The 25717-nt window shown below is 54.5% G+C and overlaps 3 protein-coding genes across 5 annotated transcripts; 1 reads left to right on the top strand and 2 right to left on the bottom strand.

Moving 5' to 3' along the window:
• Window positions 1–1923: 1923 nt before the first annotated feature.
• On the bottom strand, window positions 1924–10912 carry CHRD (chordin). 2 transcript variants are annotated; one of them, XM_045088702.1, is made up of 23 exons: window positions 10678–10912; window positions 10330–10433; window positions 9712–9844; window positions 9439–9567; window positions 9247–9346; window positions 9036–9123; window positions 8534–8675; window positions 8275–8415; window positions 8107–8189; window positions 7879–8026; window positions 7621–7727; window positions 7378–7497; window positions 6593–6749; window positions 6049–6269; window positions 5441–5554; window positions 4843–5115; window positions 4659–4752; window positions 4487–4543; window positions 4094–4197; window positions 3538–3640; window positions 2925–3079; window positions 2655–2754; window positions 1924–2394 (listed from the first exon to the last, which is right to left on the bottom strand). In XM_045088702.1, exons 1-23 carry the CDS (start codon window positions 10823–10825, stop codon window positions 2342–2344), a joined length of 2874 nt encoding a protein of 957 aa, XP_044944637.1. In that variant the 5' UTR covers window positions 10826–10912; the 3' UTR covers window positions 1924–2341. The 2 variants fall into 2 exon arrangements, with proteins under 2 accessions (XP_044944637.1, XP_044944638.1); XM_045088703.1 differs by having other exon boundaries at window positions 9712–9841.
• A 411-nt stretch (window positions 10913–11323) lies between these two features.
• THPO (thrombopoietin) lies at window positions 11324–18226 on the top strand. 2 transcript variants are annotated; one of them, XM_013052585.2, is made up of 6 exons: window positions 11324–13079; window positions 14431–14589; window positions 14826–14953; window positions 15253–15339; window positions 17120–17287; window positions 17542–18226. In XM_013052585.2, exons 2-6 carry the CDS (start codon window positions 14577–14579, stop codon window positions 18109–18111), a joined length of 966 nt encoding a protein of 321 aa, XP_012908039.1. In that variant the 5' UTR covers window positions 11324–13079; window positions 14431–14576; the 3' UTR covers window positions 18112–18226. The 2 variants fall into 2 exon arrangements, with proteins under 2 accessions (XP_012908039.1, XP_012908038.1); XM_013052584.2 differs by having other exon boundaries at window positions 17530–18226.
• Window positions 18227–21517: 3291 nt separating this feature from the next.
• POLR2H (RNA polymerase II, I and III subunit H) lies at window positions 21518–25106 on the bottom strand. The gene is made up of 5 exons (XM_004745165.3): window positions 24871–25106; window positions 23643–23726; window positions 23466–23559; window positions 22845–22928; window positions 21518–21901 (listed from the first exon to the last, which is right to left on the bottom strand). Exons 1-5 carry the CDS (start codon window positions 24941–24943, stop codon window positions 21784–21786), a joined length of 453 nt encoding a protein of 150 aa, XP_004745222.1. The 5' UTR covers window positions 24944–25106; the 3' UTR covers window positions 21518–21783.
• Between the last annotated feature and the right edge of the window lie 611 nt (window positions 25107–25717).

Genomic DNA, 25717 nt, shown 5'->3' with positions numbered 1-25717 from the left:
GTATCCAAACCACGTCCATCCCTCCCCTGGCCACGCAGAGCACCCCCCACCCCACAACCATGTACGACCTTCATCTCTTGTTAGCCCCGGGGCCCTATCAAACCCTCCGCAAAGCAGAAGGCCTGACTGACCCATGGTGAGAGATCAAACTGTAAATCCTACCAGCAGCTGTTCTGAAACACAGACACAGGCTAACCAGAAAAATGGGCCTCTCCCCAGGTGTTATAGTTTGAAAGACAAAGGGCTCTGAGTTTGTGCGGTTGCCTAAAGGGGAATGGCTGGGGTGCCCTCTTGAGGTCTCTGCAGGTCAGGGCTTCCCGTCTGCCTGCGGCGTTCCTCAGACACAGGGCTGGCCTTCCGTGGTCACCACACCACCTTCCTGGGTCAGGAAGGCCTGGGAACTAGCCAGGCTTGGGGAGAACACAGGCTATGATAGAAGGGGTGCCTCAGAAACTGCTCCCTGAGGAGAACACTGCTCGGCCTGGGCCCCCGGCTGCCAACCCGTGACACGGCTCTGAAGCCCTGATGGGTCCTGCGGATCAGGGTCCCTGGGGCAAGCCCATGGAGCCACCCTATGGATGTTCACTGCCTCTGCCCTCCCTCGGGTCTTGTGAGCATCCGTAGCAAACTCATGTCAAACCAAAGGATCAAAATTTCCTTTCAACCTTTCTTTCCTCAAGACTCCCTTTCCACGGAGAACAATACCGTCAGCACACCTGTTTCCGGGCCAAATGCCTCCGTCCCACCACACCTGGCCCCGTGCTTTGCTCCCTGTGTTCAGCCCCATGCCAACCCTGCTGCTTTGTCTTCCCGATCTGACCCTCACAATCCCCCTGTGAGGGGGATCTGGGACAGCCTGGGACAGCCAGGGCTCTTGCCTGAGACCAGTTTTCCCCCATCCTTATCGTCCCTTCGTCTCCCACCAGCCTCCCCCACCCCCTGGGCATTCAGCAGAATATCTCATAATTGAAACCCTTAACCACACTCTTCCCCAGATTTCTCCCTGCCTTCCAGGCCAGCTCCAGGAACCCTACCTCAGACACAGTGCCTTTCCTGCTAATGTTCGCCGGGCACAGAGCTGCGGGAGTCACAGGCTCTGATCGAATCCTGCGAGGGAGAGAGCACTTTTACAGAAAGGAAACAAGGACTCCTGAAGGTTCGGTAACTCAGCTGGTTAACAGAACTGGAGCTTCCCTGGGTGAAGACAATAATTGCTTAAGCACATAGGGTATGCCTCACCCTGGACAAGAAGGCTATGATCGCCCTTTCCCAATACCCAACTAGGTCATAAAATGCCATACTCACTTTATCCCGCATCGTTTATAAAGAAGAGAGATCTGCAGATACCTGCATTGCTTGCTCTCTATCCTGACACCCTTCGTTCCCTCCCCCCAGCTCTGCAGGCACGTCTGGTTGGCAACGGCAGGAAGGGGAGGTGGCGAGGAGGGGTCCTATCCTACTCTACAGCACTTGGTCCCAAGATAAGCTCAGCCAAGAACAAGGCCAGGCTAACTCCAGTCCATTCTGATGAAGATTTGCCCCCGAACTGGTCTAGAACACCATTCATTTCCAGAAAAGAATAACAGGGTCTTGGCTGCCTCCCTTGAGACAAAGAAGATAGAGGCTGGTGGTACTTTTGTTTCTCTCTTTGGAGCCACTTTAAACACGGGGTCAGCAAAATGCCATCTACGGGTAGGCCGGGGAAACCACATTTGTGTCTGCCTGAGTTCCTGAGGCTCTGGTCCGTCTCAGCAACAGTCCCAAGCCCCACTGGGGCATCTGGGCCAGCCAGCGACTGCGCCCCCCCCCGATCTCTTCATGCTCCCCAAGACTCAGAGGGAAGCCCCTGGAGCCAGGGCTCCCACTCTCAGACCTTCTCCACTCAGGTCCCTGGTCACAAAGAAACGACTTTTACCCTGAGACTGAAAAAAAAAAAAATAATAATAAGTTTTAATAAATACAAAAATCTCCAATAATGACTCTGCTCAGCTCAGGGGCAGCAGGAGTGAAGTGGGGGGACCCTTGGTGCTGAGTGAGGATAAATTAAAAAATCCCAACAAGCCAGTGACATTCTGTACAGAAAGAAAGGAGTTGGGTTTCCAAGGCAGAGGCTGGAGGGTGACAGGGCGGGAGTCCGAGTGGCTGTGGCCTTGGTCTGCCCTGGCTGCCCCTTCCCCTTGTGGAGGTGTGGTTACCAGAGGTAGTGGGGGGGAGGGAGAAGAGGCAGAAAAGAGGGGCCAAAGGCACTGGGTTTCCCATGGGAGAATGCAGGGTCCTTGGCGCCAGTCCTTCCCCTAGCCCAGGCCCCGTCCTCTTGGTCAGGCGGCCTTCCGGCTGCTCCCTAGGAGCCTTCGGCTTCTTTCGCCAGCTCTGGAACTGTCCTGGTCTCTGGGGCTGCCGGAGACAGAAGGGAGTAAATTTTGGAGCTCTGTGACCTTAGTCTACCTGTCTAATTCCTCTGGGCTTCAGAAATCTCGTTTGTAAAGAAAGAGTAGTCAAGACCAAGTCCACAAGGCTGCCGTGTGGCGGGATGGAAGGGCACTGGTGAAGCAGATGGCATGGCTCCTGGCAGGGGGCAGGTGCCACCTTCCCTCCCTGGCAGGGGGCGGGTGCTGCCTTCCCTCCCCAGGCCCACCAACAGCCCCCTCACTCACGCCGCCGGGGTGCACAGTGGGAGCAGCAGCGACTCTCCTTCCCTGGACCGCAGGACAGTGGCAATGAACAGTCATCCCGCTCACAGTGGGGCACCCCTGCCTGGTGCACAACAGAGCAGATTTTGAGGGTACCCAGGGGCACAGGGACACAGCAGCCTTCAGGCTCTTCAGGGAAGCCCACTCCCAGGAGCCTGCCCTCCCCGGAAAGGTCTCCCCACTCTAGGCCAGGCCCTCCCTGCCCACCTCACACAAGGCACGCTCTCCACTCACCCCACATCTGCAGGTGATACAGCTCATCTCCCCAAAGGGGGGCACTGAGGGGTGCCAGCTCTGGCTCTCTGGGAACCACTGCCCTGCAAAACGGCAGCCCCGGGGCCCATCGGCCTGCATGGGGTCCCCCAATTGGGGGTGGACCCCTGACCCCACTGTTGAAAGGGAGAGAGAGAGAGAGGGAGGGAAGGAGGAAGAGCTCAGCAGATGTGAGTTCTGCAAGGACCACCCAGGTTTTATTTGTCTTTGAATCTCCAACACCTAGCAGTTTCTGGTACTTAGTAGGTGACAAATGTAGATGAGAAGATGGATGTATGGGGGGAAGGATGAATAGATGACTGGATAGTTGGATTGAAGCGGGGAAGGGAGGGAGGGAGGATGGATGGATGGGGCAGTAACCAGAACCCATCACACCCCACTAATAAACCCATGCACATTCTTTCCAAACGCATTTAGAGCCCTGGCCCCAGGCTAGGCACAACGCAGGGTTCAGTAACTGCTGAATTAACTGAGGAGTCCCTTCCATCCACCTTCACCACACACGCCCTCACCCAGGACAAGGCAGTGAAGCACCTCACCTGCCCAGGAAAGCCCCAGTGCCCACCCCCCTCACCTGGACACTGTTTGCAACAGTCAGTGGGGTTGGCCCGGACCGGCTGGGCACAGGCCAGCCGAGGACACTGCACCTTCTCACAGTGGACGTCTCCAGTGCCCCCCTGCAGGGATCCATTGAGGGAGGGTGTCAGAAAGGAAGGGGAGCCTCCTGCTTCCTCCCTCTCCTTCTCCATCCCTCCGATGTCGTATTTCCATGGCCCTTCGCTCAGAAGCCTGGACTGGTGCTTTCTACACCTGAACGCAAATGCTCATGGCAGCCCCTCAAGGCAGCCACTCCCCTATCTGCTTATAGGAATGGAAAGGGGAGTTCAGGGAGTTACAGAAAAGGCCAGGGCTCTATGGAGCGAGTCAGCTGGAAGGGCCAGAATTCACCCCCACATCAGCCCTTCCCTTTTCCTGCAGGAAGTTGACTCTCCAAGCTCAAAGGACTTTTCTTAGTGTTTTCATCCTTGAGCCTTCCTCACCAAGGCTCGGCCTTCCTCTTTCAGCAGCCCCCTCCCCATCTCCGCAGCCCCTACTGGGTTATGGCACCAGATAGGATTGGGCGGCCATACCTTACAGGTGCAGACAGCACACTTAATTAAGCCAAATGGGGGCACGACGGGGTGCCACCGGGTACCCGCTGCCCGCCAGCTCCGGTCGCCATCAAAATAGCAGCCTGGGGGATGTGTGGGGGGGAACAGTGCCCAGCTGCCATGAGTACTGAGCTCATTGGCTGGGCCCACAATCAAGGCTGGAGTCTCAGGCCAACCCCACACTAATCTGACCCCAGGGCCCACTTGCAAACCAACTATTCTAATGAAGCCTTCCAGATGTCCTTTGGAATCTGCGCCCCTCAGCCTCCCTCTACTCACTCCCATTCATGTTCTCACTCTTTAGCACCCCTCCTGGTCCCACCCATCAGCTCCACTGGATTTCCCCATCCCTGCACCAGACTCCCAGCTCACCCTCTCCGGGGTCTCTGGTCCGGGAGAGCCCAGGAAGGTCTCTGACATCTTGTTTCTCTGTGGGGCCAAAGAAATAGTGAAGGCCAAGAATGGCCAACTCCTTCCCTCCCCAGAGGCCTCATCCCTCACGGTGAACCTTCCGCTACCCCTTCCACTCAGGTGGGACACTCACCCGGGCACACAGGGCAGCACTGGTCCAGTGCCTGCACCGGGCTGGGACAGCTGGGCGGCGGGCACACCACGGGGTCACAGATCACTGTGCGTCTCTGCAAAGAGAGGGTTGGGTGGGGGGACTGACCGGGACTTGGCTTGCCCCAGAACCCAGACCTCTCAGTGTGCCCTTGGCTGCATCCTACCTGGCAGGTGCATAGCGAGCAGAGCGGGTCATAGTTAGGCGCCCAGCGAGCCCCATGGGGGCGCTGCTGCCCCTCAAAGTAGCAGGTGTTGGGGTCTCGCGGGCGCCCGGGGCCTCCTGGTTTGGCTGGCACGGGAGTGTCGGGGCCAAGCACAGCGGGCAGTGGGGGCAGTGCCGGGGCTGCTGCATCGGGAGCCCCGGCTGCCCACGCTCCTTCAGTCCCCTCAGCTGCCAGGCGCAGGCCGCCTACCTCGCACTGGTTGGCGATGTGCACCTGGGAAGAGAGGTGAGTTGAGGAAGCGCCTGGGCTCCCCCTCGCATCTCCACCGGCGGCCAGCCCACCTGCCCAAGCCACCTCGACCTCTGAGTACTCCTGGGAAGATGCTGTTAGCACCAGAAATCTCCCCCCAGCGACCAGGGACAGGGTAAGCTGCTGCCAGCCTTGTCGTTGACACTTGTCAGGCTTCATCCTCCCAACCAGCCAGGGAATGTGACACCACCACCCCCCAGGACTCAGAGAGAGTGAGTGACTCAGGCAAGAATACACAGTGCCCGCCCAACTCTGACCCACCCCAGCGGCCCCCACGCTGCCTGCCCACCTGCCCCCGGAGCTCCCCTTGGGGACTCCCCTTGGTGGTGATCAGCAGGGAGGCCTTGCCCTGGGCCAGGAGCCGCAGCAGCTCAGGCTCCAGATCCTTCACCACGCCCTGGGCCTGCGAGAGACAGGAGAGGGGGCGGGAACAAGGCGCTCTGGAGCTATGCCTCCCCTTCTCAGTTCACAGATGAGAAACTGAGACAAGGGGAGGTGAAATAAGGTCTTCCGGGAAGTGCAGCCCATTAGCGGTGGTGTGGAGCTCAGAAGTCAGGTCTCTGACTAGGTCCCCCTCAATGGGGGTGGGCTGCAGGGTCTCTGACTCCAAGTCCCCGCAGCCCACTCCCATTCGGGGAGGACCCGCTCCCCTGGAGGTTCAAGAGATCCTGCCAGAGAGGGACGTAGGAAGGAGAATGGATACTAAAAGGCTGAGTCAAACTCATAGCCAGGGCTTTCTGACTTCCCAGCCCAGGTCGGCTCTGCCATACCAGGCTACACGCTCTCCACCCCCCACACCAGCCACAGGCCTGCACAACCCTCCATGCTTAAAAAAAAAACAAAAACAAAAAACAAAAAAAAAACGCAGATCTTTTCGATCCCCCACCAGGTCCTCACCTCTGGGCCATAGAATCCCTTCAGCAGCCGCCGGGGCCCTGGCATCCCAGGAGGCCCGAGAAGGTGGGCAGTGACAGTGCCCTGTTCAGAGCCACCAAGCCCAGCCAGCAGCACTTCATAGTGCAGGTGACAATGGGTGTCCAGGGAGAGCCAGGCATGTCCTGCTGCCTGGCTCTGCACAGGAGGTAACACCAGGGCTCCTGCCAGGGGCACGGGCAGTGCTGGATCCAGACAGAGGAGAGGTGAGTGATGAGGAAGTAGCCTAGAGCAGCCACTCCCTTTGTCCCCATCTTCCCCTGAAGCTCATTCCACACGTTGGCAGACACTGTCCATAGGCTCAGGGCTGGGGGGCAGCAAGTTTTAGACCCCTGCGCCCTGGCCATGGAGAGGGTCTCCCTGCAGGGACACCATCTATACCCCCACCTTCTCCAGATGCCAGCCAGGGGCTCAGGCACAGACAAAGACACACCAGGCTCTGGCCCCCTAGCACCCAAGTCCCAGATTTGAGCATACCAGAGGGCAGGCGAAGCCCTGGGGCACTCACTCTCATGGCGGGCGCTGTGTCCACTATAAGGCAGGGCAGACACATGACCCCGCAGTTCTCCATCTGGGAAGTCCTTGGTGCCCACGTTCAGGAACAGCTCATTCTGCAGCAGCATATGAGCCCCTCGGGCACCGAGTCCAGGGCAGACACCCACAGCCTGCGAGGGGCAGGGGTAGGGAAGGATGAGAGCCCTAGCTACAGCCTGCCAGGTTCCAAATGAAGCCCTCCTCAGCTTTCACACAAGCCCGAGATTCTGAATGCCTTTCCATGTTTTGTGTCCCATGTTACACCCAACATACATGCGTAACTGGATAAGCACCTCGTGAGCCCGGGTTCGAGTCCCTCCTCTGCCACTTCCTACCTATGTAAAAGTCTTAAAGAGTTATTTAACCTCTCTGATCCTTCACTTCATCATCTGTAAAATGGGAACTGTGAGAATCAAAAATCATACAAGGAAGGCAATCAGTGCTGTATATGGCACAGAGAAAGCCTCGGTAAGTGGCACTCATTATCACATCTCTAATGATATGATCTCCCTAGCCAACTCTGCCTCCCATCTGATGTGACATGGCTGAGGACAGGGGCACATCTGATTTTCTTTGTATCCCAGTCCCTAGCCTGAGGCTCCCTAAAAATGCACCCAGGGAATGAATACTTCCATGAAAGAAACGTGTTAGTGAGTGACTGACTCTCAACCTCCCTGCTCATCCAACCTGGCTTTGCATACCCCTGCGCTGTTAGCTCCTGGGCACGGCCCGCGGCCTGGCTCTGCAGACAGCACTCACTGTGTGTCCTCCCAGCTGGAGTCCGGCCATGTGGCACAGGACAGTGCGCTGGTTTCTCCGCTGAGGCTTGGTCTCCAAGGTCAAGGCCACCACCTCACTGCCTGTACCTACCACCTGCACCTGGGGGGGCACAGTAGGGGAGGGCACACTGGAGTGGCAGAGAAGGCTGGAGGTCTGAACCGTGCAGGCCGAAGCCCCACCCTGCCCTGCTGCCCTCCATCTTGAGCAGCTGCTGACTCTTACCTGGTAGATCAGGGAGCCATTTCCCAGCAGTGTAAGCCTGGCTGAGCCGGCTGCCCCTGTCTGAACTGGGATCAGGGCGTCAGCCCCACAAAGGACGCTTTGCAGGACTGCAGGGGGGACCAGAAAGGTGGAGGCTGGCTTGCCCCACGGCCGTTCATCCCTCCCCAGCCCCCAGGATTCCTCCCATACCCACCCTGGCCATGTGTCTGTGCCTGTCAGTGGCGTGTGCCCGGGGTGCCATGGCCCACCCCGCCTCACCATCGCAGCTCTGCCTGGCAGCGATGTGTCCACTGATGCGCAGCCCTGGCACGCCCACCCTCTCCAGGGCCATCTGGAGCTCCCCCAGCACCAGCCAGTCCATTTCCTGGGCAGTCAGGTTGGGCAGTACCTCAGCAAAGCCTGGCTCCTGAGGACAGAGCAAGGTGTGGCTGGCTGGTGCGGCAAGAGGCCAGAGCAGGTGGCAGCAAGAGCCAGACCCTCACTCACCTGGACTGAGGCATTGGCCTGGAGCTCTCGCAGTAGCTGCCCCTGGTGTAGAATCTGGAGCCGCAAGGGCACCTGAGCCGGTCCTGCAAGGGCCACACATGTGAGGAGGCCTCTGAGAGATTGGTGCTCTCCCTCCACTCCTCACATGGCCTGCCCCATCCCACTCACCCCCGCTCCTGGATTCCAGCAGTCCACGGAAAAGCAGCAAGAAATGCAAGGAGTCCTCCGTGTCGCTGAGAGTGAGGAGGGCGATGCCCCCTATGCCAGGCTGTGGGGGGCCTTCTAGGGTCAGGATGGCACTGAAGGTCTCTGGGAGAGAAGGAAGGACCATGAGAGACCATCAGGAAGTCCCCTCCTCAGCCCACTCTATTCCTGGGGATACAGAAGACACAGAACTTCATGTCCAGGGGCTCTGTGCTCCCCTCACCTGCAGCCAGGGCCCGGTGCCGGATGAGAGGCCCCCAGACCTCCCCCGAGGGGTGAGTGGGTGTCACAAGCGCCACATGCAGCTGTTCTGCCCTAAGGAGCCGCAGAGACAACCGAGGCACTGCCCGCCACACCCCACAGACCTGGAGCAGAGAGACAAAAGGCCCCACTCAGACCTTATGCAACACAGGCCAGCTGAGAGACCCAGCTCTGGTGAAGAAGGAATATGCGAAGGAGCCCGGTGCCCTCCTAGGAAGCTTAAGAAGGGGCCTTGGAACCAGATGCTGGGGTCCAAATCCTGGCTCAGCGACTTACTAGCTTGTGACCTTGAGCAAAGCATATTCTGCTACTGAGCCTCAGTTTCCCTCATCTGTAAAATGGGCATCATAATGTCAGTGCCTTCCTCTTACGGGGCTGCAGTGAGAACCCAAAGAGACAATGCAGAGCATGTTCTCAGTACAGCGCCCAGACTGGATAAGCACTAGTAAATGGCATCATCTCACCAGGCCATCTTGAGTGGGGGCAGCAGGGTGTTCAAACAGGACGCTGCCGGCAGAGTCTGAGAAGCGGATTCGAGTAGGGCGGTCCAGCCTGGGAATGAGGGTCCGGTGAGCATGGGCTCTGAGCCTGGGCCAGGAACTGCTCCACCGGCCTTTCCCAACTCTCCTTCCCCAGTCTCCAGCTCACCCCTCCTCCCACCTTCCCCTTTCTCACTGTCTGTAGGAGATGGAGAAACGCAAACCGGAGCGCAGCAGAGACACCCGGGCCCTTGCCACAGCCTGCGACCTAGGTCCTGTCAGCAGCGCCACGAAGTCTGCGAGGAAAAGATGTCCGGAGTTTTGTCACCCGCTGCGGCCACGGGGCGGGGGCAACTATAGTTCCAGTTCCTGCCTGGCCCACACCTACCCGTGTGTCCATCTCCTCTCCCCCGATCCTCAGAGCCCGGCTCCCCGCGGTCACTGTAGCTGCGGTGCTCTGGGTCCCGGGGATACTCAAAGGCCAGACCCGTTGGCGGCTTCTCAGGACTGCTGCGCTCTAAGCCCGGAGTGGGAAACCAGGGCTTCAGCTGGGCACGAGGAGGCCAGTTGGCCGTTCATCTGCTCTGTCCGCCCCAGCCACTGGCTCAGGACCAAGTATCACTGCCCGGCCACCCTCCCCTCACCAGGGAGCGGGCCTTACCCTGGGGGCAGGTCTGGCAGCAGTGTCCTGGCAGCAGCCGAGGCTGCACGCAGGCCAAGGCTGGGCACTCGGGTTTGATGTTCTTGCAGCTGACTCTGCCCGGGCCCCTTGCTCGGCGACCCCACTGAGGCTGCTTGTGGGGAAGACGGGGAAAACCGAGTGAGTGCCAGAATGGGGAGGGTCACACGATGAGAGCAAGGTCATCCCATGGAGTCAGACCGCTCTGCTTCCGCATGACCCTAGACAAACTGCCAACCGCTCTGGGCCTTAGGATCCCTATCTGGAAAATGGGGGAAGTCATAGTGTGTTTCTAGCGGGATTATTCTAGGAGTTCAGTGAGAGAGAAACCGTTGGCAAAAGAGCCTGACATATAGTGGGCGGTCAATAGCAGTCAGCACCTGAGAATTGAAGGGGGGCTTCCTCCCAACTTTCTCTGCCAGGAAAAAAAATACATATGGATATATAGATATATATCTCCATAGAGCTACATATCCCTAATACCTGCAGGCTCGCTGTTGTCTCACAGCAGCTCGGACTCCTGTGATCAGGGCGACATCCCGGGACCCCAGGGCTCCCCCACCCGCAAAGGCCCCGGCCAGGGCACTCGGGCTCACTCACCGCCTCGCAGGCGCACAGCACGCAGCGCATCACCCCGAAGGGCTCCCCTAGGTCCGGGTGCCACGTCTCGTCCAAGGCATAGACCTTCCCGCCGAAGGAGCAGCCTGCGGGGACGGGCTTGGCTGGCGGCCGCTGTCCCGCTCCTGCGGTGTGCCAGCCCTGGGCGCTGCCGGCCGGGCCTTGGGTCCCCCCCACCAAACCCCCCCACGACGCGCCTCGCGACCCCCGCCCAACCCTCCTGGCCGCCCGCCGTGCTGAGCCACCTGCTCCCGGCGCCCCCTCCGGGCGGGCGCAGACTTGCCCGGAGCCGGACTCTGTGCCCGCGCGTCCCCCGGGGCGCCCACCTACCTGCCGCTCCCCGAATGGGCAGCGGCTCCTTCTCGGGCCGGATGGGCAGCGCGGGGGACTCGGGGCCGGTGCCGTGGGCCGGTCGGCAGCCGAGCAGCAGCAGCCCCAGGAGCAGCAGCGGGGCCGGCGGGGCCGGGAGGCTCGGCATGACGCGAACGGGACAGCTGGGGAGGCGGGAGGGAGGAGGGAGCAGGAGAGGGAGGAGGGAGGTGGGAGGAGGCCGGGCCGGGGGCGGTACGGCGGGAGGGGGCCGGGGCCAGGGCCCGGGCAGTGCGGCGAGGGGCTCGTCGGGTGGCGGGAGTCGGCGCCGGGCCGGGCGGGGGGCGGGAGGAGCGGCCGGGAGGAGCGCGGGCGGGCGGGCGCTGACCCGGGCCGTACGCGGCTCTAGTGCCCTGGGCGCCAGCTCTGGCCCGTTTTATGCCCCGCGCCCGGCGCCCCGGCCGGGGGCCTCCTCCTCAGCAAACGGGGCGGCGGCGGCAGCTCGGCGAGGGGCCGGGCTGAGCCCGGGGGGTCCGGCCCAGCAGCAGCGGCCCGGATCGCGAGTGGGGGAGGGGAGGGAGGGGCTGGGACGGGGCAGGGGAGGAGGGAGGGGCTGGAGGGGAAGGGGGAGTGGAGGGGGGAGGGGGAGGGGAGGGACCAGGGGGCGCGAAGAGGGGAGAAGAGGCGGGTCTGGAGCCCCCCGCTGCTGGCGGCCACAGGGCGGCTGCACCAGGAGGTGCGTGTCCCGTCCAAGACGGGAGCCCCAGGCCAGGGAGGGGCCGAGGCCGGGCCTGAGGCCTGGGCCGGCCACTGGGCTAGTACTCCGTTCCTGCCGGAAAGATGAAGACTTGTCTTTTAAGGATGACAACGTGGAGAAAACGCCCATCAACTGATCTCCCCTACCGTGGGCCCACAGCACCTCTCAAACCCCACATTACCCACACTCACTGCCTGGCCTGTGGCCCTACCTCTTCTCTGAGGTCTTCCCTCACTCTGCTGTTCCCCAGGACAGGGACTTAGCCAGAAACAGAGTCCCCTTGCTGTCTGTGACAGTGTTTCCCTCCCGACGGTAACCTGTGGGTAACCTATCTGCAGGCCCATCCAACCATCATTGTCCCCACCCTGACATTCTTCCTCACCCTCTTCCCTTCACCCTGGGGACCCTCTGCCTCTCCATCCCACCCCCAACCTCCTTTGTCTTGGTTTCCTGGTCATGACTGCCTCCCTGTCCCCTCCCACACCCATTAGCCCACCATCCTCCCAACCACCCCAGCACCCTCCTTCCTAATCTTGGGAGGCATCTCGTCTGGCTGAACTGGAGAATTCCGGGATCTAGGCCATACTCCTTAGCTGACAGCCCCATCCTTGGTAGGAGGAGCAGGAGGGGAAGAACTAGGGTGGGGGGTGATGGGAACAAGGTCAGGCCAGGAGGCCCCTGAGGACAGAGACTGTAAGGAGACTGGGATTGAGGGGAAAGCAAAGGAACTAGAGCCAGGGCCAAAGGAAGAGGGGGGCCAGCAGGAGGTATTTGCGGGGGAGGTTCAGCAGCTGTCTTTCCTAAGACAGGGACACATGGGCCTGGTTATTCCTCTTGTCACATATGGAATGGTAGGAGATGGAAGAGGGAGAAAGGGCAAGCTCAGGAGAGCTCAGGCACAGAGGTAAATGGTGTTAGCTGTCTGAGCCACTGCTCCCCCCCACACACAGAGGGGCACCTGAGCCCAGCCTAACCACCCCCTACAGGCCCCCCTCACCTTGCAATCCTCTCAAATGGTCCAAACCCTTTTCCTATAACCCTGACCAATGACAGGGTCATTCCCCAACATAGGCAATACCCACATTCCCACTGGGAAAGGGGGACGAAGACTCAACCCCCACAGGGTTATAGGAGAGAAAGGCAGGAAAGCAAGAGCCCTAGGGGGTCTCAGGAGCAGGTGTGTTGTCCAGGGAAAAGAAATTTGGCCGGTCAGGAACTGTAAAACACACCAATCTAAAACCAGAACCAGATCTCCGTGCCTCTTCCACGGGAACAAAAACCGTCCTGCCAGATTTTTCCTGGGAAAAAAAGACCTCCCAGCCAGGTCCCAGGTTTCCCATCTCCTAGGAAAAGATGGATCTCCCTGTTGAAATCCTTCCTGTGGTGTGTGTGGGTGGAGGAGCTGGGCTCTGCTAGTGGACCATGGTCCAGGCAGGGGTTCCACGTTCAGTGCAGGTGGGAGGAGAAGGCGTCACTTCCGGGGGCCTTCGGCCTTCGCCGGTATCTGGTGGCTCCCTGCTCTCTGATTGGACAGAAGTGTCCGGGGCAGGCTTGTGACCCTACTGCTGTGGAGGGGCTGTGCCCCAACACTACGTGTCTTCCTACCCATCGGCTCCCCAGAGTGCTGCCTGCTGTGCACCTGGGTCCTGGAGCCCTTCTCCACCCGGTGAGTGGCAAGCAGAGTTTGGAATTAATAGAGAGTAGGAAGGACAGGAAAGAGGAATTGGGCTCTCAGCTGGGGGAGGGGCAGGCAAACTGGAACCTACAGGCACTGACCTTTGTCGAGAAGAGTGTAGCCTTCCCAGAATGGGAGGAGCAGGACTGAGCAGGACTGAGCAGGGGTAGGGGGTGGGGTGCTGGGTTCTGAGGGACTGATCACAGACTTGGAGGAATATAGCACTGTTCTGGCTGGCCCTAAGGAAAGGGGACATGTGCCCAGGGAGAAGATAAGAAAGGTGGTGCGTTTAGGGCTTACGGCCTGTAGCATCAAACTGGACACGGGCCCAATCTCCATTCTTACCCAGTCGTTCCTGGTTAGTTTAAGGCTCTGAATCTTGGGGCTGGGGAAGCTGGGCCTAAGGAGAGGGTAGTGGGAGGAGGGCTCATGCATGTTGACAGACCTACAGGAAATCCCAATATTGAATCAGGTGCAGGCCTCTTTGCACAACTTGTCAAAGAAGGAGGAGCCCATGTGGGGGGTCCTGTGAAGGAACTAGAAGGGGTCTGCAAAGGGGGCAGGGAGGAAGATGTGGGCTAGGGGATGGTTATGGTAACACCCGTGTCCAAGGCGAGGTCAGCCATGAGAGGTGGGTGTCTCACTCAGCAGGTACCCATTGCTGGGCAACTTTACCTCGGGTGGGAAGTGCCAGGACTGTTAGCCCCTTTCTCTGCCTCAGATAACCCAGTATTTTAGAACTGGGAGTGCAAAGAAAAACTTCAAGAGGCTTATGGGGGGAAGTAAATGGAGAGAGAACGAGCAGTTAATTGCTCCCATACCACCTTCTCATAATCTTGCAATCACCAACCCCTAGTAGTCCTTTTTGTTTTCCCCCAAGTCCCCTCCTCAGCCCCACTCCCCCAGCTACCCCTCAATGCTGTGCATGTCTGCTAGCTCCTCATCCTGACCCTATTTCCACTTTCCAACCTCTCCTCCCAGGCTTATGCCACAATACTCCTGGCTCCCTCTCCCCATCCCAGATTTTCTCCAACCAAACAACTACGGTTGCTCAGAATTTGAGGCCAGTTACAACGTGTGTGTGTCTGTGTGTGTGTGTGTGTGTGTGTCCATATTCTGTCCTGCTCCTCTCAGCAGGGGCAGCAGCCCTACCTCAGGTCCACTGAGGAACCCTGACAAAGAGGAGACACCATACCCTGTAGTCGCAAGGACCTGGGAGCAGGCAGAGCGTTAACAGTTTGAGGCTGGTCCGCATCTCATGCCCTCCCAGCAGCTGTTCCCCCAGCCAGGCAGTCTTTTCCTTGACACCTGATTAAATGTTCATTATTCCTGGCACTTGCAGGATAGATTCCAGACCCTCTTCCTCAGCCCACCTGTGCCCCCACCGTGCAAGAAGTGCCAGAGCCCAAGCCGCCTCCATGGCCCCAGGAAGGATTCAGGGGAGAGGCCCCATCCAGGGAGCCGCTCCTACCAGACAGCCTGGCCAGAATGGAGCTGACTGGTAAGAAAACTCCTGCGGGATCTCAGGCCAAATCAAAGCAGGGTTTTCGAGAGAAGAGAAGGGAGATGTGTTGCCAGGGTGGAGGGCTGCGGGAACCCAATCCACCAGGATTAAGGCTTCTGAAAGGTAAATTCCCTGGATTTCAGGTCTGGGTCCTAATTAGGAATTTCTGGACTACCACCTAACAGTGATTTCTTCCTTATCCACCCTTTCAACCTCACTTCTCCTCATCTCAGAACTGCTCCTCGTGGTCATGCTTCTCCTAAATGCAAGACTGGATCTGTGCCTCCCGGCTCCTCCTGCCTGTGACCCCCGTCTCCTAAATAAACTGCTTCGTGACTCCCATGCCCTTCACAGCAGACTGGTGAGAATCTCCCAGCACTCTCCCCTCTATCCATTACCTGGGTAGACACCCTCACTCCCATCACTCCCTCCCACTCCCTGATCTGATCACTGTTCTTCCCATATTGTCCTTGGTAAGACCACCACCTCCCCATCACCACTCCTTGACAAGGATGACGATTTGCAATCTAGTCTACTTTTAAAAGCTCTGGTCTGGATATCTATTACTCATGGAAGTCTATCCTAGTCACTGGGTCACCATACGCCCCCTCCTTTATTTGAACTTTTCCACCCTACCCCACCACCAATCTTTTTCAATAGAGCCAGTGTCCAGACGTTAACCCTTTGTCCACACCTGTCCTGCTGCCTGCTGTGGACTTTAGCTTGGGAGAATGGAAAACCCAGAAGGTAAGAAAGCCATCCTTCCTTTGGTTTCCCTAACTCCTGTTTTCATCGGTTTTCTACTGCTTCCCACGATTTCTTCAAAATCCCTGAGCTCCCTAAAAATCTCCTACCTTTGGCTTGGCCACCCTAAACTAATCTACATTCGACTGTGATGATATCCTCTGGATGACAGCTTGTGGTCCCAGTATGTGAAAATAGATTCAAAGCTGAGCACCCAGAAAAGCTGGATAGAAGTCTCTCATGGTGGGGCACCCGGGCGGCTCAGTGGGTTAAGACTCTGCCTTCAGCTCAGGTCACAATCTCAGGGTCCTGAGATCGAGCCCCGCATTGGGCTCTCTGCTCAGCTGGGAACCTGCTTCCCCCTTTCTCTCTGCCTGCCTCTCTGCCTACCTGTGATCTCTTTCTCTCTGTCAAATGATAAGTAAATCTTAAAAAAAAAAAAAAAAATCTTTAAAGATTTTTTTAAAATCTTAAGATCTTTTAAAAAGACCTTTTAAAAAAAAGAAGAAGAGGAAGTCTCTCATGGCCATGCTTTTGACCTGTTCCTTTGCAAACTTAAGCTGCCATGAAGAAGTAAGACTGGTCTGTCATACTCAGATGACACAAAACTGGGAAGCAGAGGTAAAATAACAAGAGACAGAATCAAGTTTCACATTGCTGAAAGGCTAGATCAAAAACAAGGTAAAACTTAGCAGAGATATACAAAAAATTCCACATTTACTCAAAGTAATCAAGGAAGGTCCTATTCCAGCTTCCAGGCCACAATGCCCCCACTTCCCCTTATATAAACTTCTGGCCCTAGAACTTACTATGAACAAGATCTGGGAGGACTGAGCTAAGCTCAGACTTAGCAGGTAACACTATTAAAGCAGCTGTTTGAAAAGCTAGTGATTCTTGGTGGCTTTAGGTGTTTAGCACCACCCTGTGGAAATATTCCTAAAAACCTTTAAGTGGCCTGGACTTAACAGTAAGGAGTTGAGTACTGGATATCCTCCTCTAAACACATGCTAATTTATTCAGGGGGACCATATGAAACTAGCATGTGTCCAGAAGGAAGAAGCAACCTGAACAGAGAGGTTAGAAAACATGTTATGTGAGGAATGGCTAAAAAAAAAAAAGCCTATCTGATGAGTTTGGAGAAAAGTGGTAAGTCTTGTGCTATAACTGGACCTGCTTTAGTCTAGGGCTCAGGAAACCTCCTGGGAGGGAGCACTCCTTGCAAGGTGAGCTCTTCTACCCTCAAGATCCCTAGAATCCCCTTTCTTCCTTCTCAGGTCTTCTGGGGGTGGGGGCGGTCCTGGGCCAGGGACAAAGGGCAGTTCTTAGGGATCCCTGGCAGTTCCAGCTCTGCCATTGATCAGTAAACCCCTTTCCTTCGTCTTTATGATCTTTGGGATGGTCTCATCTCTATGTTCAGTTTTTACAAAATCATATGATGCTAGGATTTTGTAGCAGAAAGAGTAGATTGGCAACACTAGAACCGAGAGGCTAAAAACTGTAATAGCACAAATTCCAACATAGTGTACGGGGCGGGGGGGGGTGCTTTTCTGACTGAAATTAAATGTAGGGCCAGGCTGGGTTACCGGACACTGGAGTTATTCAAGCAGGGGCTGATGACCAATTGTCGGGAGACTGTGAAGGAATTCCTGTGCTGGGTGGGACCTTGGTCCTGTCCAATTCTCAGCTCCTATGATTCATTCCGCTGGCTACTCCTACGGGCTCCCCACCCGCTATTAGCATGCCCTTTGAAGCAGGCCGCGTCTCCCTTCCGTCTCTTTTGCAGGAGCAGACCAAGGCACAGGACGTTCTGGGAGCCGCAGCCCTTCTGCTGGAGGGAGTAATGGCAGCACGGACCCAACTGGGACCCACCTGCCTCTCATCCCTCCTGGGACAGCTTTCTGGACAGGTCCGCCTCCTCCTTGGGGCACTGCAGGGCCTCCTTGGAACCCAGGTAAGTAAGTCCTGAGTCAAGGGGACTATAGAAACTTGTCCTTTGCTGACTCCGTCCCTTTAGGAGACCTGAGGGCAGAAAGGTGAATTCTGGGAATCATGAGGGTAGCACAGCTGGCCAACTAAGGAGTGCTTGCTTCCAGCCATAAAGTCTGGGTGCTGGCACCTTATCTTTCCCTGGAGACAAGGGAGGCATGATACCTGGCCCAGGTCTCTGGCCTCAGGCCCATCCTCTGCCCTCAGTTTCCTCCACAGGGCAGGACCACAATTCACAAGGATCCCAGTGCCATATTCCTGACCTTCCAACAACTGCTCCGAGGAAAGGTGCGCTTCCTGTTGCTTGTAGTAGGGCCCACCCTCTGTGCCAAGCAGGCCCTACCCACGACAGCTGTCCCAAGCAATACCTCTCTATTCCTCACACTGCACAAGCTCCCAAACAGGACTTCTGGACTGTTGGAGACAAACTCCAGTGTCTCCGCCAGAACTACTGGCTCTGGACTTCTGAAGAGGCTGCAGAGATTCAGAGCCAAGATTCCTGGTCTGCTGAACCAGACCTCCAGGTCCCTAGACCAAATGCCTGGACACCTAAACAGGACACATGGACCCTTGATTGGAACTCATGGACTCTTTCCTGGACCCTTACCTGCAGCCCTAGGAGCCCCAGATATCCCTCCAACAACTTCAGGCATGGACTCCCTGCCCCCTGACCTCTGGCCTGGATATTCTCCTTCCCCAGCCCATCCTCTTACTGGGCAAAACACACTCTTTTCTCCTTCACCCACCTCACCCACCCCTCCGGGGCCGGCTCCAACCTCCACCTCCTAACCCTTCTGCCAGACCCAACTGGACCAGTCCTCTTCTAATTGCAGCCCACCCTCCCTTCCAGAATCTGTCTCAGGAGGAGAAAGGTGCTCTGGCCCTGCCAGCATCAGCACTGTCTCCATGTAAAGTTCCCTTTCTGGGAGCCAGGCCCTGCGAGTCATGTTATATCAGATTACCTGCTTTCACCTGAAACCCAAAGTCCTGCTAAAGGGGGCTACACGGGACAGAAAAGGGGATCATTTTTCACTGGATATTGTAAAACTTCAGAAGCTATTTTTTTAAACTATCAATAATATTCACCAGAGTAGCTAGTTATCTTTGGTCTATTTTCTGCACTAATTTACAGCTTACTAATTCTCTATGAGCTCTTTTTCATACAATTCTGCAAAGGATTCTGCATACAATTCTGAATGGAGATAGACACTAAGCTAATGTCAAAAAACAGGGGAAAAAGAACTTCAGTTTTCTACTCAGAACTAAGGTCAGTCTCTTTATCCCCTTTATTGTCATTCTCAGTGAGACTCTGATCTCCTTTTCTTAGGAGATCCTGACTCTTGAAAAATGAATGTGAGGTTGTCTCTCAGAAAGGCTGTCTCTACGCAATCAACAAAATTGAGCCTAAGTAAATAAAGAAGAAATAAGAACACCCAAAAGCTAACTGAAAAGCAAGGGAAAGAGGTTCTTCAGGGAGCAATAGATCTCCCCCTTCCCTCCCCTCCAAAAATGTTAACAGGAAGCCTCCGAGAGCCTCACACCCCAGGTAAGGCTGTGCAGACAGTTCAGTCAAGACAAAAAACCTGGATGTGACAGCTGAGCAAACAGGGAGAGCTTCAGCAGCTCAGCGGGAAGCTTCAGCAGGCACGGGTTCCTGCCTCCCTCCTGTGGAGGTCAGGGGGAAGTGCAGGAAGTGGCAAGAGTCACTCTCCCAGGGCTCACACAGCGGGAGGGACAAGTACAAGTTGAAGGCTCATTTCCCAATTCCCAGAAGTCCACAGTATCCAAAAAGCAGCCCTATGTGACCACTATGAACTCTGCTAAGGATTCTCTAGAGAAGAAGCCAGGCTTATGGGGCCTTGCAAATAAATGCCACCCTGATGCTTACGAAAAGGTTTATATGGCCCCAAGCAAAAACTCCACGGCAAAGTTCAACCCTACCTCCAGAGGCTCCTGCAGGAAAACTCACAGAATCCTTTTCCTCTTCCTTTTCCCCAACCCCCCAGAGAGGAAAAACTACCCGGTAGGTAAAAGAGCCAAGATCCCAGAGTTCCAGACACTGCCACAAATATCCCAGGACCACTAAAGGTATTCCAAAATAGAAGAATGAAAGCCAGTGTACCAGGAGCCTTATGTAGGTTACCTTTTATAGTGCTCACACACCTCTGTCAGGTTGGGATGCTATCAGGCTCAGAGAAGCCAGGCATGTTCAATGCTCACACAGCCTGTGAGCAAGAAAAGAAAAAACAGCCTGGGCTGACTAGAGCCCATACAGTCCCAAGTGTGGTGCACTGTCCAACAGATCATTCAGTGATTCTGTTTATTAGAAAAGATATCCAAGTTCTGAGGGAGGAAATACACCAACAATTAAAAAGTTCTGAGGAGAAAACCAAAGCTCCTGGATGGGGTGACCAATTTAGACGTCTCCTCTCCCATCACTGACAGAACAGTCGCCATGGAGAAGGAATCGACAAATGTACAAAGCTCAAAAGTGTTCACATCTCAGAGGGTGTCAGTTTTTGCATGGGAGAGAATAGCTCTTCCACACTACCAACTCTAGCATGCCATCAAGGGGGAATGTAAGTGGAAATTGCAATTTACTGAAATACCAACCTAGGCTAAATGTAATGATCAAATGAAGAACTTTGTGGCCCATGAAAGAGTCAGCAACCGGGACAAAACGAGCCAAAGGGACCAAAGGCAAAGGCTTCAGGGTTCTCACCACAGTCAGATGAGAGACAAGGACAGCAAAACTGCAGGATGTATACAGCCAGCTAAGTACCTCCAGGATTGGCATTTGACCTACTTTAGGGCAAATGCAAATAACTCATGGACTTCTTCAGTGTGAACTAAGCTGTTCCCAACCCTTCCCAAAATGTCTTCAGGCTGATTCTATCCCTTCTTCCCTGTCCACAAAATGCAAAAAACCTGTTAGAACCAGAACACCCTTCTCTCTATTCGACTGCACGCTAGTTCTCTCTTCTGCCCCTAGGGCAGCCGGGATAGTGCTCTATGCTACCCCCACAAACTATTACTATAATTAGGTTCAGACTCTGAGCAAAATCCATCCTTCTCCGACACCCCCGAAAATCTAACTCCAGGTAAAAGTTCTAGGATTCCACAAAAATTCATCCCAACCCCCAGTGTATCTTCCACCCCCCCCATAGTAAACTGAAGAAATACCTTTTCCTCCTCCCCTGCAGAGATCATTCATTTTCAACCCATTTCCCTAAATACAATTTCTAACACCTCATGTAAAGACCTGAAAATGATGGGGAAGGAAATAACCCTGGGCATCCCAGCAGGGGGACCAGCTCCAGGCAAAGGCAGGAGATCAAAAGAGAGAACTGCTTAATACACACTTGCCATCTTTCTGGATTGTTATCCTGAATTTCTCAGGGGAAATGAGAGTCCAGTATACTTTCTCAGAGACCACAAAGGCCAGGCTGAAGAGCCAGCCTCATATGCTAGAGTCCTAGTAAGCATCACCACTTCCTCAGTTTTGTTCTTGCCCTTAAGTTAGTGACTGTAGTCAGGCTGCTCCATTGTCCTGGGTACTGGCGCCGGACTGCCAACTTCATTGGTATTGCTGCCCTGTCCACTTCACTGGTCTGTGCAGCAGCTGCCTGTTCAGTGTCACTGGTGAGAAACGCCCTCCCCCCCACAGCCCCGCTCCACTTACCCTCCCCTCCAGGTCGCCAATGGAATGTAGAGCAGACACCTAGCTACTCCACTGTTCCTACAACCACCAAATCTGCTCTTCCTACTCTCTTCATAGTTGGGTCCCAATCCAGTATCTAAAAGCCTCCACCCAAAGCTTCCGCAAAAATGAACATTTCCAGGCTATGCAAGTGACTCATTCAAATCAACGTGATCTGACTTCCTAAGAGACTGAAAGTGTTGGAAGGACACAAGCAGGGCTCCTTGCCAATTCAAAATTCTATGCCAAATGGGTGGTATCTTCCGGGCCTGGGGTGCCCTCAAGAGCCAAAAGCACAATACTCTCTCTCCCAGATAGAAAATCACATTAGAGAATAAATGAGGATAGGCAACCAGGAGGCTGAGATAACCCTAAACCCAGATACCAAAAGGCCAGAATAGATCCTACATTGACATGTGATCATCTGGCTGTGGGCCAGAAATATACCACAGACAAATTGGGAAAAAAAAAAAGATTTTAGGGTAATAGAAAAGATTTTTTTTTAAAGAGTCTGAAAAAGTAAAGTTTAATTAAAAAATCATATACACAAAACAACTTCTGATTTGTTTTAAGCTCTCCCATTGGGTCTTTCACAGGCAAGTTGAGTCCACTGAGTCCAGACCACCTAAAGATGCACCCCCAGTGGCCATGCACTCAGCCAGCCCTTTCCTGAACAGGTGGTCAGTAGTAACTGCTCCTCAGGCTTGAATGGATGTCCAACTCCTGAGTGACTAAGCAGCAAGGTTGGCTTCCTGTGTGCTTCAGAAGGCCAGTTTCTTCATCAGCAGATAAACTCTGGAATCCACTTCAAATCCATGCAGGTTGTTGGCATCACCCTGCAGCCTCATGAGCAGGCCGCCATAGGACACATAGGCAGAGCTGAAATGGAAGGCCCCAGTCTCATGAGTTTAAGCTCTGGAGCGGCAGTGACCCAGTGGCTCTCCATCCCTTTTTTAAGAAAAGGAGGCACTCTTCTAGTGTTTGTCATTAGGAACCAAAATTCAGAGAAGGATGAAGGCAAAGATTTGTGCAAAGAGGTGTTCTTTTCTATCAACAAAAAGTGGAAATTGCTACACACCCAGGATGACAGAAATGGTTAAATGAATTAAGATATATCCATTTACTGGAATGTTATGCAGCTATTAAAATGTTTAGGAAAAGCTTTAAACAGACAAGGGGAAATGTTTTACATAACTTAAAGCTAAAAGAGCAGAATAAAACATTGTAATAAACAAGGTAATCTTAAAGAAAAAAGTACACAGGAAAAAACTAGAATATTCAAAAATGTTTATGTAAAAGATTCCCTCTGGGTATGGAATTATAGATGACTTTTTTTGCTTCTTCACATTACTTCTCTGCTTTTCAAATTTCTTACAAAGGGTACATATTGTTTTAATAAGATTTTACAGAAAAGGAAAAACAGTTGGGCAGGGAAACCAAAGAAGTAGGGACTGGATTGTAGAATAGCAAAACACACACAAATAAACAAAAACAAGAAAGCCTAGCAGTTTAATCCCTTACTGCTGCATCTAGTTCTTAGGGAAGCAACCTTCCTTTGCCCTTCACATAGCAAGATCACCAGTTTCTCATTTGGACCCTTGGGCCCTGAGGTCCTGACAAAGGGTCAAGTGAGCAGCCTACATTTCTGACTGGAAACTATTCCCACAACAGTTTCTTTCTGGGTCCCACCTAGATCTGAGGTGCCTTGGGGACAGAGACCAAACCCAGGAAACATGAAGCATGGTGCAAATTTCCATAGCAGAGCTCAGATTATCAGAAGAGGGCTGGGGTGCAAGGGTTCTCACAAGACCATGGCACTTACAGACGAGTTGCTGCTTCAGTAGAAGTTTCGTCGCCCTCAATCCTGTATACTTTCCCATACATTACATACTCAAACTGGTCAGCCCTGTGGAACAGCAGTGGCAAGGTTATTCTTCAAAGTAGTTAACAATAATAAGAAGTCCTTTAAAAACGGTAACTAAGTGTCAACATTCTAACAGATGTTTTCCAAACACAATGCCATTTAGTCCTCCCAGCCACCCTATGAGCAAGGTGTGACCATCTGTACTTTACTGACAGGGAAACTGAGGCTACAAGAGGTTAAGGCTATTCAACAAGTAAGTGGTAAGCCTGAGATGTGAACTCAGTGGAACTCCAAAGCCTTTCCATTACACCAAACTCTCTCCCAAGATGCAAGGTTCACACAGCCTGGATCACTGAGTGGTCATCTCTTCAGCCATCAGTAAGTTAAAACCTACAGCATGTAATCACTGCCCTGGATAAACACCTGGCTGTCTGAAATCTTGAGTGCTGCAATTTCCTTATGGTTGCTCAGATTCTACTGATAATCACTTATTCCACAAATTAAATAAGGGTCCTTCTATACCACTCATCTACTTAGTCCTCAGGCATATTTCAAGTACTCCCTTCTTCATTTCCTCACCTGGAAGGTCTATCATCTGTGGGGTTGTATTCACCGTCATCCAGGGTACCATCTTCATATAAGGTACTGGCTATGACCAACCGGAACTTGTCACCTGAAAATCATGGCACTTTCTGAGGCTGAAGAACAGCTGAAATGAAAAAAAGCTTCCTGCTATTGTCTGTGTTCAATACTTACCCAAGTCTACAGGATAAATCTGAATGTTTACATCTAAGATCAGGTCCATCTTGAAAGATTCACTCTCACAATGTAGTCGAGACACTGGAGGGAAGCAGAGAAAGAGCCACATAGGTAATTGCCAAGCCCAGGGCAGACCTGGCAGACCCCACTTTGAAGGATTATATGTAACTGAACACTCATTCTAACCCAGTCTGCATCCACTAGCCTCTCATCTGCTCCCAAAGAATTGCAGACATATGCCAGGAGGACAGGGGAGAAAAGTATGGCAAGTGGACAGAATCCCAGAAAAGAATCAAAGGTCCTCTAGCAATCAATAATATCCTGGTTCTGGGCCTGCCTAGATGATTAAGAAATAAACTGACTTTGGGCAAGTTATTCATTCATCCAAAGGTTTTGTCTTTCTGTGCCAGATGCTGTGCTGAGTGGATTACCAGGACTCTAAGAACTGGTGTTTGTGTTGAAGAACATCTCAGTCTCCAGGCAAAGGAAGAGACACCAAAGAGGAATGATTAGTGATCGAGGACAGAATAGAAAGCTGTATAGCAAGCAGTCAATTCTAAGCTAAGGTTCTTAGGACAGGGGAGCCTGGGTGGCTCAGTGGGTTAAAGCCTCTGCCTTCAGCTCGGGTCATGGTCCCAGGGTCCTGGGATGGAGCCCCACATCGGGCTCTCTGCTCCGCAGGGAGCCTGCTTCCTCCTCTCTCTCTGCCTCCCTCTCTGCCTACTGGTGATCTTAGTCTGTCAAATAAATAAATAAAATCTTTAAAAAAAAAAAAAGGTTCTTAGGACAATACAAGAATATAGCCTCTGAAGTCGGACTATTTCACTGTGCAGCCTTGGGTAGGTTACTTAACTTCTCGGAACAAAATGGGTAAGACACCAACTACCTCATGTTGCCTCCTGAAAGAAATAGTTAGGACAAAGTGTGTGTAAGGTGCACGGTACAGCGACTACCACAGAGTGGGAAGCGATTAGAAAGATGCACGGTCTACCAGCACCCGAGAAAAGGCCATCCAGGCACACGGCACAGCCTGTGTGAAGCCAGGCCGCGTTCGGGGTCTCCGTGTTCTCATCTATACATGGTCTCCTGAGGGAGATTCCTGGATCAGGAACTGCCGGTAGGGGGAGGCCACGTGGGTGGGTGGGTGGACAAGGGGCCCAGGGGCGTGTCCCCGAGGAGGTTACCCCCTTCCTCTAAACCGCCCCTATGTCTCCGTACACCTTACCTCGGTCAAACTTCTTGCCCTCCGGGTCAATGTCTTTCACATCAAAAATATCCTCAAACAGGATGCCCGCCATGCTAGGGTGACCACGAGAGCAGCAGAGGGATTGGGAGCACAACCACGCCTAGGGGTACACCCTCCCCCTCACTCGCAGTAAAAGACTGGAGACGCGAAAGACAGCACCTAAAGAGCGGCAGCGAGGGACTAGGTCAACGCATGCGCACGGAAATTCAGCAACGCCACTACTTCCGCCGCCTGCCTTTCGGGGCTTCCTAACTTCCGCCCCGAATGAGTCCTTCCTAGAGATCTCAGGGTTTAGGGCGGGTCTCAGGGCCGGATAACTCCGCCCCTGGGGCGGGGACACGATTAGTTCCACCTCCGGCCGAGGTGGCGCCGTTTCTAGCTGTACGCCGAAGCTCTACTGCGCCCTCTTGAGAGTCCGGGTCGGGAAGACTGGAATGCACGGGGGCCTTGATCCTTGGCCCAGAGAAGCCCGGCCCAAGCCTTAACCTGCTGGTCTGCGTGCCCGGCGAGGGCACAGTCCGCGCCGGGGGCGGGCAGAAGAGAACTCCGCCCCCAGCGCGCTGACCCTGCAGGGCGCAGAGCCCAGTACCCCCCAGCTGGCACTGAGGCCTCGCCCGGCCAGGACCTGACCGGCTTGGCCCTGCTGGATGTCACCCGAGCCGGGTCCGTCCAGTTTGGGAATTTGCCATGATGTCACTATGGGGAAGAGGAAAGCCTACACTTGTCCCCTCCCCTGGTACTGTACCCTCCCTACCTGCCCTCTTCCCCTGGGCCCTACTGTCTTCCACTCCGCCCCTTCAGCCCGGCATTAACCCCATCGCTCTGC

Source organism: Mustela putorius, unplaced genomic scaffold, assembly GCF_011764305.1.
Source record: "Mustela putorius furo isolate JIRA1106 unplaced genomic scaffold, ASM1176430v1.1 tig00003834_pilon_pilon_pilon, whole genome shotgun sequence".
In the NCBI taxonomy this organism is placed as follows: domain Eukaryota; kingdom Metazoa; phylum Chordata; class Mammalia; order Carnivora; family Mustelidae; genus Mustela; species Mustela putorius.
Note: the sequence above shows the minus strand (reverse complement) of the source record. Positions and strands in the feature narration are given on the sequence as shown.